This window comes from Lycium barbarum, chromosome 12 (genome assembly GCF_019175385.1).
Source record: "Lycium barbarum isolate Lr01 chromosome 12, ASM1917538v2, whole genome shotgun sequence".
In the NCBI taxonomy this organism is placed as follows: domain Eukaryota; kingdom Viridiplantae; phylum Streptophyta; class Magnoliopsida; order Solanales; family Solanaceae; genus Lycium; species Lycium barbarum.
In genome coordinates, this window is record NC_083348.1 from 90,144,896 (window position 1) to 90,164,308 (window position 19,413).

Sequence of the window (19,413 nt, forward strand, 5' to 3'; positions counted from 1 at the left end):
TACTAATTTTGACATGAATTTCAGTTTTGGCAGAAAGTACAACCTGCAGAGACGCAACACAACGTGGAACTTTATCTTACGCAGTGAACTGGGGCAAATTTGCTGAAGAGGAATACCAAACTCACAAGCAAAGGTCACGAATCTACTCTCGAACTCAACTCCGCCTACGTCCACAAACACGTGACACGTAGGTCAATTTCTCTTCCATATTTCCCACTAAAACTCTATTTCAATCAACTCTTTTCACAATCTCATATTCCTTTCTGCATCCCCAGCGTCTCCATAACTCAACACTGGGGATATAAATTATATTTCATATTTTTTAGAAAAAATCCATTCAAACAACCAAATATTATTTGCAAAAACTATAACCAAACACAACTTCAACTTCAAAAATTCCAAATAAAGTGAAATATTTTTTGGTTTCTATGGCCAAACGCATATTTTTCTCTACTTTCTCTAGATTCGTATCTTCCTCTTCTTGATCATCACCTATAGTTTTATTAATTATGAAGAAGAGAAAAATCATGGTCTCAACTATCAAGTAGTTGAGTCCTTTTTTTGCCTTCAAACAAAAATGAGGTGAATTCTGCAGAGAGGAAAAAAAAATGGGTATGCCGTTAGAAATCCCAATAATATATTATTAAAATACTAAGCTACATTGCTAAGAAGAACTAAGATACAATTAAACTCACAAATTAGTCACCCTAATGCTATTTGTACGTCTTGGAGATTCGGAGGCTCCATCCGAGAAGAGTAGGTTCACATGTCACAATTATATAGTTGGAGTCCTGACTTCCAAATTCTCAAAAAATGATCAATGTGAAGAGATTTGATATGTATATATTGCACGAGTCTGTCTTCATTTTGTATAACACCACATATCTACCCAAAAATGTGCTTTTTTTATTCGATTCACCAACCTCAAGTGCACTGATGCAAGCCTAAGCACACATATGCTTAGAACTTAGCCAGTTGGCGCTCTTCATTTATCAAATGTGGGACCCTTACGAAAACATAGGAGTAAAAAAAAATGTTCCTCTCTTTTGATATAAGGGTAGGATTAGGGGTCGTTAGATTACCAGGATGAGATAGATAAGAATATCCATTGTTTTAGCTATTCCACTTTCTATATGGGATAGATAATTTCACCATTTTAGTACAAAATGATTTTCGAGACTAATTAATACTCATAACCAAACGCAGGATAAAATAATCCTGCATTTTATTCAGAATTATCATCCCTTATCCCACCATCCAACAACCCCTAAGTTCCCTCTATAAAGAAACTAGGTAGCTTACATTTCAAAAAGTGTGAAGGGACTTTCATAGAAGTAGTATAGTTGAGTTGTGTGCTCCAAAAGTTTCATGTCTCTATTCCAATTTTATCTCAACTAATAGCTAGCTGCCTTCGTACTGCCATGGACTGGACTGTAAGATTAAAAGCATATACCATCACCTTGTTTTCTGATATCAAAACAACTCTTGGAGCTCATTTACCTTGCAAACACCTATACTTTTCCAGAAGATGAATGAGAAGAAAACCAAGAACCTGTATTCTTGGCCCATATGGGCTGATCTTCCTGATGAACTACTTCTTAAGATCTGCAAGTGCCTCAAATACTCATTTCAAGTTGGTCATTTTCGTGCTGTTTGTACCTCTTGGAGATCCGCAGTTCCACGTCCCCCTCATAAAACACTTCACATGCCTAAATGCAACTCCAGTAAGAAGCCTCATACGACTATTACATTCATCGGAAAATTGGTTTTCCGGCTTGATCTTCAAGGACTTCCACATTCATCATCAACACCCACCAGCTATTTAATAGCTGTGGAGGAACAATATAGTGGAGATGGTGAAACCCAACTCCGCCTCTTGAACCCAATCACTGGAAGTCCTATTCCTATTTCTTCAACACCATCAAACTTGTTTCCTAGAGAGATTAGTTTGAACAAATTTCGCGTCTCTATACTGCATAAATGTTCCTTGATTTTGCTTGCAGATACAACTCATTATAGTACTTTTAAAGCTGTTCGTCTTTATACTCGCTGCCGATCCTCTAGGGAAAGAGCAATTGCTGCTATTGCTGCTCTTTGGAAGAGTGGAAAATTGTCTTTACTTATAAGTAATACAGGAAAGGAAGTTGTCTTAAATGATTTAATGGATCGTCTTCTTAGAGACCAAAACCTGACCAAGCCTGTTTATCATGATGTGGTCAAGTACAAGGAGAAATGGTTCGCTATTGATCAATACGGCCGAGGGGTTATGGTGGATTCTTCTTTGAACGTGAGTCTAGTTACAAATCCTCTGTTTCTCCCAAACAGGAATGATTTCTTTTGTAACCACAAGTCATACTTAGTAAAATCATCAGGGAATGCAGATCTATTTCTAGTAGACCGATACCTGGATAAATCATCGGAGCAAACAAATTACGACGTGCAACATGCTGCGACCTCTGATGACTATACAAAGGCACCAGTTTACGACATGGCAGTTAGATTGAGAGTGTATAAACTTGAGGAAGAGAAGCATTGTTGGAAGGAAATTACAAGCTTGAATGACCAAGTCATATTTGTAGGGGATGATGCATCTTTTTGGTCCTACAGTGTGTCTGCTAAAGATTTTCCAGGGTGTAGAGGAAACTTGATTTTCTTCACAGATCAATCCAGGAAAGCTGAGGATGGGGATCTTCATGATTTTTGGGACGCGCTAAAACATGAAAAAGACTACTCACTTGGAGGATTTCACATGGAGAATGCATTTCTTGGGCCAATGGCATGTTTCCCAGGTTACACCGACTTTTTCTGGCCACCCCCTACCTGGCTTAACTGAGATAATCTCCCCAGTGACATGGTTAAATTCTACTCCGTGATCCATTTTATGTGTTAGATTGAATCTTGATAAGTGAAAAATATTTTGTATGTACAGAGCACTGCTTCTTTAGTAATTTCTAGACAAAAGTCATTCTAGTTGAATTGAATATTTACTGCACTTTCAATAGTTTCAAAATTAGCTCTGAGGTCTAGTGGGGCAAGGTACATGCACTGTTGAATCTGTGTTTAATCTTGAACCAATTTAAGTTAGCTTGGAGCATTGAGTTGTTACTTGATACTAGTTGCTCCACTAGAAGTGTGAATTTCTCATGTCTCATCTTCCCTTTTGCCATTTTGACCCTTGGCTTACCATGCCCAAAAGTAAGATAATCAAGGGAAAAAGGTTAGGGCCTAGCTGACCTATAAAACAAGGTTTGTTTTTTTAGCTCCTCCGCATTTGCTCTCATATCTAAAGGAACCAGACCTGTCATACACAAAATGAAGTAAGTAATTAACTTGCATTTGGGGCTGCATGTGCGAAGTAATTAACTTGCATTTGGGCAGGGGCGAAACTCGAAGGGTACGGCCGAACTCAATAGTTTTGGTCCGAATGTTATACTCTTTGTATTAAAAAATCAACTAAACATTTTCAAAAATCAAATACAGAATCCAATTACTGCTTGATATTGCTATCCCAGAATTTGGCTATGCTTTCTGGTTATGTTTTCTTGAAATTTTAGTGGTACCTTCCCTCTGCAAAAAAATCAGATGGGATGACACAAGAATGCAGAGTATGAATGGACTTTCACAGAAACACTAGGGTTGAGCTGCACACTCGAAAGGTTGTCTCTGTTCCTTTTTTACACAAGGTTTTGTGCATCAAAAAAGCATGAGCTATACCTAATCCAGCTCCATTTATTCTTTTACTTCTCACCAAACTCATTAGTGTTCACATGTCTCCCTCTTACCCCGTGAAAGGTTTCAGAACAAATTCTCAGGAGAAATTAACATTTGGACTATCTAATGCTGCAGTTCAACGCATTATTCTCTACTGCCTCTAGATTCTTATCTTCTTCTTGATTATCACCTATAACTTCATTGATTATGAAGAAGAATAAATCATGGTCTCGAGTAGTTGAATCATCTTTTCTGCATTCAACAATAAATGAGGTGGATTCTGCAGAGAGCCGTTAGAAATCCCAACAAAATACTATTAAAATACTTATTTAATAGACACAATGATGCAGCAAACTAAAAGATAAAGAAAGGAGAACAAAGAAATTAAATGGCGAACTTCAAATGAAACCAAAACACAAACTGAAGTATTGGAATTCTAATTATCATACTAATACCTCAAGGAAACATACTAAAATACTAAGCTAGATTGTTAAGAAGAATTAAGATGCATTTAAACTCACAAGTTGGTACTCCAATGTTTTTTGTACGCTCGGAGATCCGCAGCTCCATCCCGGAAGAGTGGGTTCACAACTATATCAAATTTTCCAACTACACACTTTGAGCAAATAGCAATCAATACAAAGAATCCATTACCATCTTGCCCAAGATCAGGAAGACCTGGTATTTTTGTAATCAAATTCTTTTTGACAATAAATTAGAATCCGTATAATAATTTACTTCTGAAATACTATCTTCTCTTTTACTATAAAATTTGAAACTATGGCTCAACATCCATTCTTGACTTCCAAATTATCACATAATGATCAATTTTAACAGATTGGCATGTTTGTATTGCACGAGTCTATCTTCACCCACCTAGCCAAAATATGAAATTTCATCTGCTAATCATGAATTCATTGGAAGAGTTGAAGCCCTAGATATCCTTCTGCCTTACTTTACATTGTATTTCATTTTCTTATAATCCGCAAAACCATAAAATTTGATCAACTTTCTCATTCCTGATGAAGCATATTCATCTTAGAGAAGGAAAAAACAACATTCCGGATCCAAATCACAAAATATGCAACATGATTTTTCATATTGGAAATCATCAATGCTTTCAAAGTTGATAACCTTTGTCATCCTTCTTTAGTAGTACTACTATATAACAAGAAGAAGAAAATAAAAAAGAAACGAAGTGCTTGCTAGTTACTAACCTCTACCTAATAGTATATACAGACAAAAAAAGAAAAGCTCCAACAGATGGGAGGAAAGAAGAAAAAGAACAAAACCTACACATGTAACTATGAAACAAAAAGAGTGTAAAAGCCGTCCAATTAGGTTGCTTATGAGATGCATCTCATGGAGTACATTGTAACAGGAGAGTCTACTGTAGGGGCACCACCATAGACCCTGGCATGATCACTCTCCAAACCATAGTCCATCATCGGACGGTACTCAAGATCTTCATCATGATCATACACAAATTCTGGCATCTCAATCTCATTCCTCCTCACATGTTCCCACATATAATCCACCCTGTTTACATACCTCAATTTCCCATATAACCTGCACACACAAGTAGAATATACGCCTTGTCAATTTATAGATTACTAGCATAAATACCTGCGCGATGCGCGGCCATTATAATCTAAAATTGAATCAATTTAAAAAGTCTTATACATCTATAGGTAAAGACAGAAAGTCATAGGAAAAACTTATGATTTATATGAAAATGCACTTCGTTAAAATGAAATTATGTGGTCGAGAAATGTCTTATTATTTACTGTTGGCGAGCCTACTTTTGCTTTCCAAATAATAACATAACATACATAAAATCCAACAATTCATTAAATATGCTAATGCTGATTACATATGAAAAAACAAATCAAACATTCAAATTTCAATCAACATAAATTTGTGAAACCGCATGGGATTGAAGTTCCTAACACTCAAGTTCCTACGTTTGTTCGATCTCCTTTTGAGTCCTCTATAATTCTAATTGATAGATTATAAGGACAAGTTTTTCACGATTTGATTGCTTCACGTAAATAAATGGATCTTGGCCTAACTTGACCCTCAAAAACTAACTCATGAAGAGAGGATTGCGCAAATCCATATAATGCATAAAGAGACCACACATGTCATTGGACTTTTTTCATTCTTGTAACACTTGAAAATTTGGATTTATTTCTAAAATCAGAATGGTAAAATGCACTGATTCATTGGAATTGACAATCTTACCCTCCACTAAAGATGAAGCGACCAAATGTGGCAAGGAAGAGTCTAGCTTGAAGGCCAGGATGAAGAAAGTAAACAGCCTCCAGATTCTCTCGAACCTTCACCGGAATTGCATCGTAGAATGATCGTAAAGCTGATACTCCAGGAAAATTCTCACTTTTCTCCACATCGGTGTGAACATACACCACGGCAAACGACCGTTTCTCAAGTTCTGGAAAGATCTTCTCCGCTAAATACTTATTCACTACTTCAACACTTAGATTCCTAGCTGATCACCCACAAAACAAAAGCAAAATCGAAAATTCAGGCCAAAATCTCAACCGGAAGAATCAGGAAAGTGGAATAAATACAGTATGCGGTACAGTTGAATTTCGAGAGTTAATTTTGAATGTGTATTCGGACAAAAAAAAAAATTAAGTTTTTTGACATAGCATTTAAAAACTATACAATTCATGATAATTGACAATTCAAAATATTTAAAAGACATATGAAAAATCGTGATTAAAGAAATACTTATTTGAATCTCGAAAACGGAGAGAGTATAAGAATTAGAAAAAGAAATAGTGTACCAGGGAAGAATTTGCCGATGATGCGCAAGATTTTGCGGCCACGTTTATCTCTGCCTTGGATCTTGAAGATTTCGAGTTTCTCAATAAGTTGTTCTTGTTCAACTTCTGAAAACATGGTTTTAGAATAATTTCGAATGGGTTGTTGTTGCAAAACGCTAAGTTTAAGATGAGGCGTCTGAAGGAAAAAAGAGAAGCATTTATATAGTGACAATGAAAATGGGCGGTGGCAAGAAAGAGAAGGTAAAGAGAAATGTTATCCATTTTGGAAGGAGGAGAGGAATATTAGGGGAATATTCTTAAGGATCTTATGTTTTGTAGGTGGGACCGTAACTTGTTATCTTGTGTTTATCATTGAGACACTCCCTGTGATCTACTGGATTACTGGTGGGACCCTTTCTTTCGGACTCTCCATCAATTGTTTGGGCCTTTTTATCTTCTCTTTACTCCAGATCTGGGCCCGCTCTATTATCTTGTTTTTGAGAAAATTTCATAACTAGCTATAGTTTAGCGCGTAATTAAATGTAGCAACAGGTTGCGTATTTATGAAATGTAGCTATAGTTGATATATCAATTGGAAGAGTAATATCAGGCCGGTAACAACTGTATCTATAATTACATCTTTTTATTTAAGATTTCATAAAAATTGTAACCTCCGCACAAATTCTTGAAATCAAATATTATTTTTTGTCGCTATTTTTCTTGTCTTGATTATTATTTTCAGGAACGAAAGATTAGTCGTTACAATTATATTACCAGGTTAATTTTAAGGTATTGTCTCATGTTTAACACAGATGATTATTATTTCTCTTTTAGGGTGAGGATATAGTATAAATATATCATGATCAATAATTGGTTTTTTAAGTTGAAGTATTTTTTTTTATTTTTAAGGTTCCATCTATATGATGGAGGAGTTTAGGCATGAATCTAACCTGCATATTTACCAAAAATCATAATTACAAGGGGGAGGACATAAGCCTTGGCCTCTAGAACAAAGTGATAATTGATTACAGTGAACCTATAATAGAAATTAACACAAAAATATTCATGTCGATCAGAGGTGTGGAAGGAAGAAACTGGGAACTTTGCAGCACCACTATTACGTGTTATGTATAGAGTGGTAAAAAATAACAAAAGGTTATCCACTGTCATTGATGGCATACTTGTTCTTCTTTTTCCTGAATCTGAAATTTGGAAGTCCATCAGCTTCTAAATTCAATGAGGCTCTAACCTTAGAAGGGACGGAAAAAGCATTATTGAAGATAGATGTATTTTTGGATTCCTCTACATGGTTTGCTAAGATATCAGCTGTATGATTACCTTCTTGTAATACCTCGTAGCTTCGGGCTAAGGTTTGACTCATAAGATGATAATATAATGGAACCAATATGAGGGTTATAGGAAGTGTTTTGAAAACTAATCAAGTCATAAGAAATGTCGTTGGGCAAAGTAAAATTGGAAGCCAATCTACGGGGCATGTTTGCAAGTGGGTTTGTAGAAGGTCTTACTTCCAACGACCATAAACCCTTTATTAATTAGGAATTTGGGAAAACTTCCTAAATGAAAGTTGTATCCCTTTGAAATACCTTTCCGACGGTATATTATGAGGGTCAAGGGGACATCTGTACAAAAAGTTATGGTCATTTTACTGAAGGATTACAGAGTAGTCCGTTCACTGGTCATGTTATACGAACTGGTTATACGGACCGTATAACTCGTTTGTACTTCATGAAACCTCAACCCGACGTACTGTTTTGTGCCATGATAAATATGGTCATATTATACGGATCGTATAACTTTATACGGACCGTATAATATGTCCATATAATTTCTACCTCACTTTTGTATAAATTCAAGCCTTGAGTTCTTTTATTTCATTATTCACAATTCCAAGCCCTAGCAACAATCCAAAACATCAAGGTAAGTCAATCCAAACCCTTCCCACTCAATTCTATCATATACTCTAATAATCTAAGCAAGAAATCATTGTTCCAAATCTAGGGTTTTCAAGAAAACCCATCTCAAGGTTCAAGAATCAAGATTTAGAAAATCTTCTCCAAAATTCAAGTCTTTAATTCAAGTTTTGGAGCAATTAAGGTATGTAGAGTTACTATCTACGTGTGGGAACATCATAGTTCTTCCCCACGCCTCATAATCCATAAATTATGATTCTTTACGAAAACTAGGGTTTCTATACCATGCTCATGATAACCCTAGGTCTATGTCCATGATTATATTATGTATGAATTGTTATAGTTCCAACATTGAGTTCTTAATATTTCTTTATGATTATTAAGAATCTGTCCGTAATATATGAAAAACCCTTAGATCTCATGCCATGGGTTCATGCATGCTAGTTTATGATATATTATGTTATTTTCAAGAAAATACTATACATGTTTTACAAGTTCATGCAAGCAAGCTATAATTCATAATATCCATGTACAAGCAAGTTATATTCATGAAAACCATGGGCAGCAAGTGCCACTTATTTTACATGTTTATGTTTTTGGGATTTGCTTAGTTAACCGAGAAGGCTCAGATAGCCTGAAACTACGTAGCCACCGTAGGATAAGGGTTGTCAGCAAGGAGGCAACACCTTCATTATGAAGTTTGGATCTTTACATGCTTATTATTACTTAAATCTCATATCCCTGGCAAGGTGTGAGTGTTCTGCTGGTAGGACGCAAGTACCAGATCATGTTGTCAGTTATACTATAGCATTCCCCAGGTTACAAGCAGTTTTATATACATGTATTTCCAATGATTTACTGTTTTCAGACTTTACTCACGTTTCATGCTTATGTTCAAGTTATATTCAGTTTCAGTTCATATCGTATACCTATGTTGTGCCATGTTCTTTATTTCAGCAAGTTTTACATACTAGTACTATTCACCATGTACTAACGTCCCTTTTGCCCGGGGCCTGCACTTCACGGTGCAGATACCGGTTTTCAGGAGCATACACCTGCGCAGAAGGATCACCTCAGTTATCAGCTTATTGGTGAGCCCCACTTCTCTCGGGCTTCAACATGGAGTCTGCACTAGTATTCAGTTTATGGTAGTCCAGGGCCAGGTCCTGGTAGTTAGTATTCAGACATGTTTTAGAGGTTTCATAGACAGATGTTAGTTCCCAGAGTCAGTTATGCTTCCATGTTTGCAGACTATTACGTTTTCATGATTTTTCATGCTCTGAGATAATTGTAAGACTTTATTCCGCAATTATATTTTCATGATTCATTTAAATTGCATCATATAGATTATATTGTTTTGATGCCCATGTTGACAAGCAAGCCATGAGGTTCGCTCGGACACATGCAAGCAAGGCCTGAGTGCCGTGTTACGCCCAGGCCATGGTTCGGGGCGTGACACTTCTCTTAAGGTATGACAAAAGTTGAAGTTACCATTCTTGCTCAAGATCCTAATCTGCTCTATAACCTGATTGAGTTGCCATGGAGGTTTTTTAACTCTCTTAATCAGGTCTAGTATAATCACAGAATCAGATTCCACAATCACATTAACAAGATTTTTGTTGAGACACATAATGATTCCTCTGAGCATTTCTTTGGCCTCGATCTGCTAGGTTATTAGTGCATCCACAATAGAACTTAGCAAAAGCACAAATAACTATACCATTGTGATCCCTAGTAACACCACCTCCTCCTGAAGAGCCCGAATTTTCTTTACTACGCCCATCTACATTGAGCTTAATCCATCTGACAACTGGTTTGTGCCAGTAAGCAACCTCAGAAGTATTTGATTCTATAAAATTACTTTACGTACGCTGTTATAGCACGCATATTACCTATAAAGTTTATATATTCATAAAACATAATCCACGAAAAATATGGACCATTACTGTATGATCAAAAGTCAAAACAGTATAAGATCCTCTTTAGAGAACGATGTTGCTAATTGCATTTAAGAAATGATCCATGTCAGCCGTTGAAGCTGCCAAGCAAATTGATTTATTCAAAGCACATTGAAGTAGCGAGTTATATCCCAGTTGGTAAGGTATTTTGTTTGAATATAATTCAAGAGAATGATAAGCGTAACTTCAAAAATTCCAAAGAAAACTTATACACAACCGAACAAGGTACTGATAATGAAATGGATAAATCCTTACTCAACTCCATAACCTAGTTTCATGAGGCCGTAAGGATTGTCAATGACCTTGTGAGATGCACCATCTCACACTTCTAACATGTCTCGCGACATGATCAAGCCTGCCAATTGGAACGTAGATAACATGAAATGGGAGCCTAATATCTGGTAAACCAAGAATAAGGACGTACAATAGTAAGAAAATAAATATTGGATCTAATAACTTAACTTCAAGAAGTGGAATAAAATCCCGACTATTAAGCTAGCTAGGTTGATAAGCTTTTCAGGCCTTCCAGTATGTATACAAGTCTTTTCGAGTATGCTTATGATCAGTTATTTTAATATTAACGTATGACACTCTTTTTCCAACACATTGTCACACTTGATCTCTATCATAATTGATGATTTACTTGTTTTTTTTTTCTTTCTCTTAGCAGTAGATAAATTTAACAAGTTTTGTCATACAGTATTATATTTATATTTATATATACTTCCTCAAATACAATTTCCACATAAAATATGTTTGTTGCTTTGTAATAAATAAATAAAATCCCTATTAAAACAAAAAAATAAAAACATAAGTTCATAACTGTGACATACCTAAAGTCTTTTTGAAAATTTCGTGTCATGACTCATGGGTCCAAGTTTTGTCCTTATCATTTTCTTTTTAACTCCAGTTTACCATCAAGGTTAAACTACTACTCGTTTAGTTTGGGTGAGTACTTTTAAAAAATGATCATTTACTGCAATAGTCATCGGTTACTAAAGCTTTTCTATTAACTTCGGTACGTAATTGGCGTATGGCATTGACGAGTAGGTTATTCTTTTTCTCCCACATCGGTAGCGTTAAGACAACATTCGAGGAAAGAGGCATATAAAAAGAGATGGCAGAACAAAGGGTCACTCATCTTTGCGCTTGGGGCAATGACGCAGCTAGTGAGGTACTAACCGAGGCGCGTCAATTGCTGGTTGAAAACTATTTCCAAACCCCCTCTTTGGCCTGGGTTCTGCCTTGGCCATTGAGAATTTTTGAAAGGGCTTCCCTTCTGGGTAAAGCCCCACAATTCTTAGTCTAATATTTTTTTCACTTAGCAACGTACTTAGTCTACTTCTTAGTTTGCCTCAAATAAGGCCTACCGAAAATAAGAGAAAGAGTAGTTCCGTAGCAAAACTGAAAGGGGTTAAAACCCTTTAGAACTTTGGCCGAAAGATGGCTTAAAGAGAAACTTTTAAGGTTACTTAAAACGGAGGACTTCACAATTTAAGAGCTGACCAGCAACCCCAGTTGGTTTATGAAAAGTTTGATATGATCGCTCATCAGCAGAGGAATAGTCATACCATGAAATTAATCTGCTCCGCCATCATCATGACCATGTAGACCATTAACTAGGAGCAGATGGAAATAATAGGAAGCTTGTTGCTTTAACAGTATATATATTCAATGATTCAGTTGCGATTTCATGGCCAAGCATTGAATATCCTTTTAAGCAACAACCCTCCAATTAGTTCCACCTGTTCTGTATGAGCAGAACAGTGATTCGGTGAAACAAACTGCTTCTCTTTCTTTACTATAGATTATAGATATGTTCATCGGAGGTTCCAGGTCCTGCATATTTTCCAGAGGAAAAGATCTTTAAGCATTTCGGACTCTTGCTCGCAGATAGTACTTCCAATCGCTGTTCAGTAGGGCCCTGTTCATACTCCTCCAACCAAACAGAATCACTCCGTTTATTATCGGCTTTGAAGAGCCCATTCAGGGTTCTCCGCGCAGTTACCACACATCTTTGTGAGGGTGAACTAAATGGGGTCATAGTCTTTTATAGGAACGGTGACCTCAACTTCATTGGAGTTATCATGAGCAATATCACTTGAAAATACAATCAGCAATTTAGAGGAACAAACGGTTGAGCCAAAAGATAATATAATAGCGAAACAAGAAATATCTCCCTAAACAGTCTTATAAGTGGAGCAAGTCAAATCATTATACATATCCAGTCGATCAGTAATACTGTTGGTGACAAAGTTGTTGGTGATCCACCAGTTGCTGCTGAACCGGATAATCTGACCTTCAACCCTTGCTCCGGAGAAACCTGATATGTAATATGGAAAGAGGGAGAAAATAGTGAACTTCCAAGTGAATAACATACAAGCACAAGAATAAATGCATAATAAAAAGCTTAGGCACCTTTACTAATGGTTTCTGCACAGAACCCGAAACCGAAGCAATCGCAGTCATATAAAGCGCTACATGAGTTTGTGCGGTGTTGAGGCTACAAAATAACAATGAAGAATCAATTGAAATAATTTTATGCATTTTAGACTGGGATATGATAACAACTACTGTAAGTCTGTAACCTTGCAGCTTATGATGAAGCATGGAAGTCTAGATCCCACAAGAACAGGACAAGTATAAAAAGCACATAGGCTACGCAAAATGTGTATTGGAACCTTGCAGAATATAGAAGTCAGAATATATTCACAAGGATACTAAAATAGGCAGTGTAAACTAAGTTGCCCAACACAGACAAGAATGACAACCAATCCTCTCCATGGAATTGCTTGGTTACCTGAACCAAAGCACACTCCTGAATAAATGCAAAGCATGTGTGGAATCATGAATAGACAAATGATATTTTACTGAAAAGAGTGGCCAAACTTCATATTGAAGGAAAAGCAGATTTAGACACGTGACTAAATATGGCCACCTCAAACCAGATATCTATATTCCCATTTTTCCCTTTTTAAGGGGATGACGGTTTTTTTGGGTCAAGTAAAATATTTCATTGATAATAACAAGGCCTACCTGGCCGTATACAAGGGGTATACCAAAAAAAGAGAAACCTACAAAATATGGTTCTCTCCAAACGCCACCCAATCCTCTATACAAACAGGAACTACATGGGTGAACCAAAAGAAAATAAGGGATCGGAGACTACTCCTTAGTTGAGCAAAGCTCATCTCCACCCCTTCAAAAGCTGTCCTATTTCACTCTTTCCAAATGACCCACATTAAAGCAAGAGGAGTAACATTCCACGCCTTGTGCCTTCTTCTCCGAGCTCCACTCTTCCAAGTGAACATCAACTCATTCACGGATCTTGGCATAGTCCAAGAAACACCAAACCATCTAAAGATATCCCACCATACTATATCAGCATATTGTATGCCTTAAATTTAAGCTAGCGTTTCTATCCAATTCAACATCTTATGTCTGGCAGGATCTATCCTGTTACAGAATAGACCTCAACTATAAAATACAATTACATTGCCAGATAAAACGCAGAAGTAACCATACAGAAAACCACATAACCAATACATGTTCCATTTCAGGGCATAATAATTTTGCTTTTCAACAGTCAAGACTCATTTTGAAAACTCTTCTCCCTCATAAACTCAAATGCAGTATTGATTAGAACTTTGGCAGAATCAATATGATGAGCCATAATACCTGCACAATTTTGGAAAACTGCCAGATACCTAGGTGGAGGCGATGCCAGATTAGAAAAATAAAGATACAATTGATTTGTTTGAAGAGATGAGCAGCACAAGATCAAGATAAGTACAAAGAAAAATCTAAAGAAAAGCAGTGACAACAATAGTAACTATATCACAATCTCCTTTTGATCTCTTAGCTTGAATATACATGGAGTTTAAGTGCAGTTGAAAAATTACAGTGTTTAAAGAAAAGTGGGCCCAAACCCAAAGATAACCTAACTTTATGAATTTGGATTACTATAAGAATAAAAATGGGTTCAATCTGACTCGAGCAGTATACAATTCAACAAATAATGAAAAAACGATGGAGGCTTCTACTTAAAGAAAGTAGATATATTTTTGTGATAGTTCAAAGAGGAAAGTAAGACAGACATGTCAAATAAAGGGAGTAACTATAATAAGCAAAGGAAAGATAATACTTGTAAGTAATGAGATGACCCCTTCACCTGAATTCCTTGTGAGCTGCTTCATAGCCCATTTGAGTCATGCCATTGTAAACCTGTGCATTCACAAGCAAGGGCCTCCACGCCATAAGTCATGTGAGACAGGTTGAAGGTACTGGATGAAAGAAGAACGTTCTCTTACAATTTCCCATGACTGTGGATGAAAACCAACTGTGAAACCTTCCAACTGAACATTCATTCTCCTCAAACAACAGCAGGCCCTTGCCCTTGCTTTCTTATTTATCCATCCAAATTCTCCCCAGAATCTCCTACAAAATTGGCATCCAGATAGGCATGAAGCTGGAATCTGGACCTGTGATTTTTTTTTTCCTGGACCTGTAATTGGATAATGAGCTACAGGGTGTGTGTGTGTGTGTGTGTGTATATGCTCTGAATACAATTTTTAGAAATTGAGCTCCAAGGAATCACACTAGAAAACACGCTAACAGGAGATGAAAGAACAATGAAAGACTAAACAAAGGAGAAGAGAAACTGGAAAATTGAAAGGAAACAAAGTAAATGGAAAATGAAAGGAGCAGAAAAAGGGATTTCATTATTCATACCAATCATATTGGTTTTACAGAGATATATAAGCAAGCAATACATGAAAAGGATGCGACATCACTCCTCTAGCTGGCTAACTAACTCTAACAAGAGTGGGAAATGAAAATCCAACTAAAATGAGAACCAAACTATAAATAATAGAACTTTCCACTACCCTGAATGCAAAAAAAATTGCAATAGACAATTGTAAATTTCTTTCATAGCAAAGTATGCACTAAAGAAAAATGACCACGAGGTCAACAATAAAGTCATTTCAATATCTTGCTACCTCTTCAGTGCAGGCAGTTTAAGCAGCACTCTGTTGGGAGCTATGAAAAAGTCAAGTGCTTTGCTTGATGAGGAAACACTCTACAAGTCCCCAACATAAATACTCCACTTGCTCTGAACTTTTCCGCCATTGAATTAGGAGGTCTATGATCTGATTCCTCATCCCTGTTTGACATGTTTCTTTGAAGCGGCACGAGATGACTGTTGGAAGACTGAACTGCATGTGTGCTGCTGGATAATATTGATGAGAACGAAAGTATTTGCAGCCAAGAATAGCAAACCTGCCACCCAGAGTTGAAGAAAAACATTTTTTCCTTTAAATTCAAGCAAATAACCCCACAATAACCAGTGACCCTGAGCTGCCATCCACAACAAGATGCAGACCAATCCTTTGCCTCTGAGCTTCATGTTGGTCCATGGCAGGATTAGCGGCAAGAGACAAAAGAACCAAACAAAGTATTGAGCAGTCATAACCTGTCAGAGGAAAAGAACATTATCCCGCTTAAGGAAAATCAAGCTAATGTTCACTGATACTCAACAAAAAAAGATTCAACCATTGCTGACGAACCTTGTTAAATGCAACAAATGCCACAGTCTGTACAAAGAAACAAAATGGAAAATCCTGCGCAAAGCGGAAAACAAGAACTAGCTGCACCATAATCTGAGGCAGAAACGAGACGAGCTTTTCCAAGTTTGATAACTCACGTTCATAGTGCAGATATATATGGTAGAAATAAATTGAAAAATTGTGCCTTGGGTCAGTACGTGTGAGATGGTACAGCAGTGCTTCATGCAAGAAGTCCCATCCATATAAGAAGAAGAAAACACCAGTAAGGAGAAAGAACATAGCTCCAGAAATAAGCCCAAACATTATCCTCCTCCAGGTAAAAAGGCTTGTTAAAAAGTTGCACATGCAACAAGGATCCATAAGCTTTTTACAGCTGGAAGTCTGCTGTGACTTGCTTTTTCTAGAACTCCAATTTACAAGAGCAGGTTTTGTACCATACTGGAAGAACAGAGGATCAAGAACTAAAATGATCGGAAGAGCATAAATTATTGGATAGATCCTCATGTGGACAACAAGCCCATACCAAAATGCAGCTTGTACTAAACGACCTGATCAGGGAAACACCACCAAAATCAATAGAGTGTGATGATTTGAACTTACAAGGAAAATTATGAAGCCACAGTCCCCTCTAAAGTGAGATTACAGTTATCTGACCCAAAGTATCGGAGGATTCTTGAGAACGCTCTCAATTAAAAGAGTTTGCAGTTTAACCCTATAAATTTCCAGAGTTAACATTCTTGGTTTCTACCTTTCCTTTAACTGGAGGCTCACTATAATTCAAACTGTATAAGAGCTATGAAAACAAACAGTCATTCAGGACAAGTCTTGTTTCATCTGTTTACTGGAGAAAGCAAGTCCTAAAAGTATAAGAACAATATTCAGCTTACATTGGTTGCTTGCTAAAACCTCATTCACTGGATGATAATATTGGGTTTTGAGGCACTATACCTAACACTGGGGTGGAGTGGGAGAAAGACTCAGTCTTGACAGGTGTTTGATGAAAATACCCTCTTTCCTATCAGTTTCATCACCTAAATCATGATTTTGATAGTCTAAATACTTCCACTTCCATTCTCCCCTCTTTACTGTCGTTTACACTGCCCCAATGATAATTAAGGTAGGTTAAGAGGGGCCATTTTTAAAGAGATGAGTAAACTAACAATGAGAAAGAAAAATTTGGGAGTAAATTCTGAACATAACCATATTAGAGGAAAGCAAAAGGTACTGGAAGTTTTACCCTTCATTAGACATATAATAATCCAAAGGATTATGGCGCAGATGATGGGCTCACAATTCCCACGAGTTCCAATGGTGAAGGTAAATGGATTCAAAAGCCATACCATGACCGAATAAGTGCACAATTTCTCAGGCACCCCTCTTAGCTTTAAAATGGCGTCGATAAGAAATCCCACGAGAAGATCTGCCGCACGAACTCAATGTAAGTTTCACTAAGAATATCTGTTTTGAAAACATAATTAAGATGTAATGTTTCTACGAATCCCAATTATGCATTGTTTGCCATAAGAAGAGATATTAAACCCATATACAAAGGTGCAAGTGCAAGAGCTATTTGGCTACTCTTAGATGATCACCCACAAGTGCTAATCACAATTAACAATTCATCCATTCTTAGTTATACAGCCACAACCACCCCAAATATTACCAATAACACCTAAGCAAAGAGAGACTAAAATCTCTTGGAAACCACATGCAAGAAGCATTTGTATGAGGAAAAACAAGAATCGCAAATGAGTAAATAAAAATGGAACCTTTGCATTGTCTTGAAATTAGAACCTTCCTTATAGAAAATTCAATAAAAGCTTAATCCAAGAACTGACTAAAAGAATAAACCAACAATCTCAAATCATCAAAAGCTTATAGCTTTCATGTATCTGAGTGTTCCAACAAATAATAAACAAAAATCATATGAAAATTGTAAAGCTCCGACTTGTTCAGTATTTAAAAGGAAATACCTGAAGCGGAGAAGATGAACTTTCCAAAAGAAGGATGAATGAAAGAATTGGGTAGGAGAAGAAAGGCAATTAAGGGTGAATAACGATATGTAGATCTCTGATAAGGGGATTTTCCATTAGCAACTAAAGCAGCTGCATCTGAGAAAACAAGATAGTCCACATCTGTGTATCTAACCTCCATATGGCTGTCTTGCCATTCTCCATAAATTATCAAAAACACCCTAAGAAATGCTGAGGATATTAGCAAGGATTTAAGATTCACAGTCACCATTCTTTTTACAGCTTCAAGGAAGTGATCACCACCAAAATGGGTCCTCCGATGTACTAACGGATGCAAAACAAAGAGAGAGTAGCTATATAAGGGATACTCCAGTTATTATTTAATTTTTATTTTTTTTTTAAAAAAAACAAACAAACAAACAAAAGATATGACTTTGCACCATATTTGGCCCCAATATATTTGTATTATTTGTTATAATTATCAAGGATTGAAACGCATTTATATATTCAAAATTTACACTTTGGATTTGAATAGAGTCAAACATTATACTGGAAGTAGAGCCAGTCTTCTTTTTAAAAATAAAAAATAAAGTAGCAAGTTAAATACAAAGAATAATTGTATAAGGGATATTTACACTAAATAGCTATTTTAGAATTTGGGTTTCCATTTTCGATAATAATTTTTATTAGGCTTTGTGACTAGATTCTAAGGGCCTGTTTGGAAACCACCCAAGTAATTGGAATTAGGTAAAACTGAGTGTAATTACACAATTTGATCTGTTTATTTGATCAAGTAATTACATAGTTAGATGGGAATTGAGTGTAATTACACTCTTCAATTCTCACGGGAGGGTGGGGGGCGCTGAGATGTAATTCCAGGGTTACTTTTTAGTTTCTTTCTTTTTTTGTTTTATTTTAATTTCTTTTATTTTTTATTTCTATTATTTTAATTTGTTTTTTATTTTACTTTTTAATTAATTTTATTTTTTAAATATATAGTTTTATTTTTATATTATTTATCTTTCATTTCCTTTCTTCTCAATCTAATCTTTACTTCTTGTGATTTCATATAGTTGCTCGTATTTTTTTATTTTATTAATTTAGCATAATCGTGCTATTATTTTAATTTTTGAAACTACACCTCTTAATATTAGAAAGAATGAGTCGTTAACAACCTTGACATATAATAAGTGATGTTATTAAAGTAAAATTTCGTTATGAATGAGGTTATAAACTTTATTTTTCCTTTCTTTTGAATTATTTTACTTAATTAAGTCACGTTGAAACTTATTTATGTAATGTTGAAATTTAACATAAAAGTATTATCTTAAACTTTTTCTTTTGAATTTTGAATTTAGATATTTTCGATTTTAGTTTATTTACTTTAGTACTATTAACTTATTATTTCACATTGCATGTTGTTTATTTTTCACTTACAACTAATAGATTTTTTTGTCAAACATTTGAATAATGTTTTGGCATTA

At 35.9% G+C, this 19,413-nt stretch overlaps 4 protein-coding genes and 1 non-coding gene across 5 annotated transcripts; 2 read left to right on the forward strand and 3 right to left on the reverse strand.

Annotated features, from left to right (window-relative positions):
* The first annotated feature begins 1,450 nt into the window (after positions 1-1,450).
* LOC132621142 (F-box protein SKIP23-like) lies at positions 1,451-2,833 on the forward strand. Its single transcript, XM_060335284.1, has one exon. It carries the CDS (start codon positions 1,529-1,531, stop codon positions 2,831-2,833), a length of 1,305 nt encoding a protein of 434 aa, XP_060191267.1. The 5' UTR covers positions 1,451-1,528.
* A 1,958-nt stretch (positions 2,834-4,791) lies between these two features.
* On the reverse strand, positions 4,792-6,739 carry LOC132621947 (uncharacterized). The gene is made up of 3 exons (XM_060336426.1): positions 6,522-6,739; positions 5,956-6,220; positions 4,792-5,280 (listed from the first exon to the last, which is right to left on the reverse strand). Exons 1-3 carry the CDS (start codon positions 6,634-6,636, stop codon positions 5,058-5,060), a joined length of 603 nt encoding a protein of 200 aa, XP_060192409.1. The 5' UTR covers positions 6,637-6,739; the 3' UTR covers positions 4,792-5,057.
* Positions 6,740-11,528: 4,789 nt separating this feature from the next.
* LOC132625277 (U4 spliceosomal RNA) lies at positions 11,529-11,680 on the forward strand. The gene has a single exon (XR_009576719.1). It is a non-coding gene; the product is annotated as a U4 spliceosomal RNA (small nuclear RNA).
* A 707-nt stretch (positions 11,681-12,387) lies between these two features.
* Positions 12,388-14,954, reverse strand: LOC132625206 (uncharacterized). Its single transcript, XM_060340038.1, has 4 exons — positions 14,700-14,954; positions 14,561-14,613; positions 12,808-12,892; positions 12,388-12,712 (listed from the first exon to the last, which is right to left on the reverse strand). The coding sequence occupies exons 1-4, from the start codon at positions 14,754-14,756 to the stop codon at positions 12,596-12,598; spliced, it is 312 nt and encodes a 103-aa protein (XP_060196021.1). The 5' UTR covers positions 14,757-14,954; the 3' UTR covers positions 12,388-12,595.
* Positions 14,955-15,089: 135 nt separating this feature from the next.
* On the reverse strand, positions 15,090-18,294 carry LOC132625203 (GPI mannosyltransferase 1). Its single transcript, XM_060340035.1, has 4 exons — positions 17,930-18,294; positions 17,194-17,376; positions 15,957-16,504; positions 15,090-15,862 (listed from the first exon to the last, which is right to left on the reverse strand). Exons 1-4 carry the CDS (start codon positions 18,198-18,200, stop codon positions 15,548-15,550), a joined length of 1,317 nt encoding a protein of 438 aa, XP_060196018.1. The 5' UTR covers positions 18,201-18,294; the 3' UTR covers positions 15,090-15,547.
* Between the last annotated feature and the right edge of the window lie 1,119 nt (positions 18,295-19,413).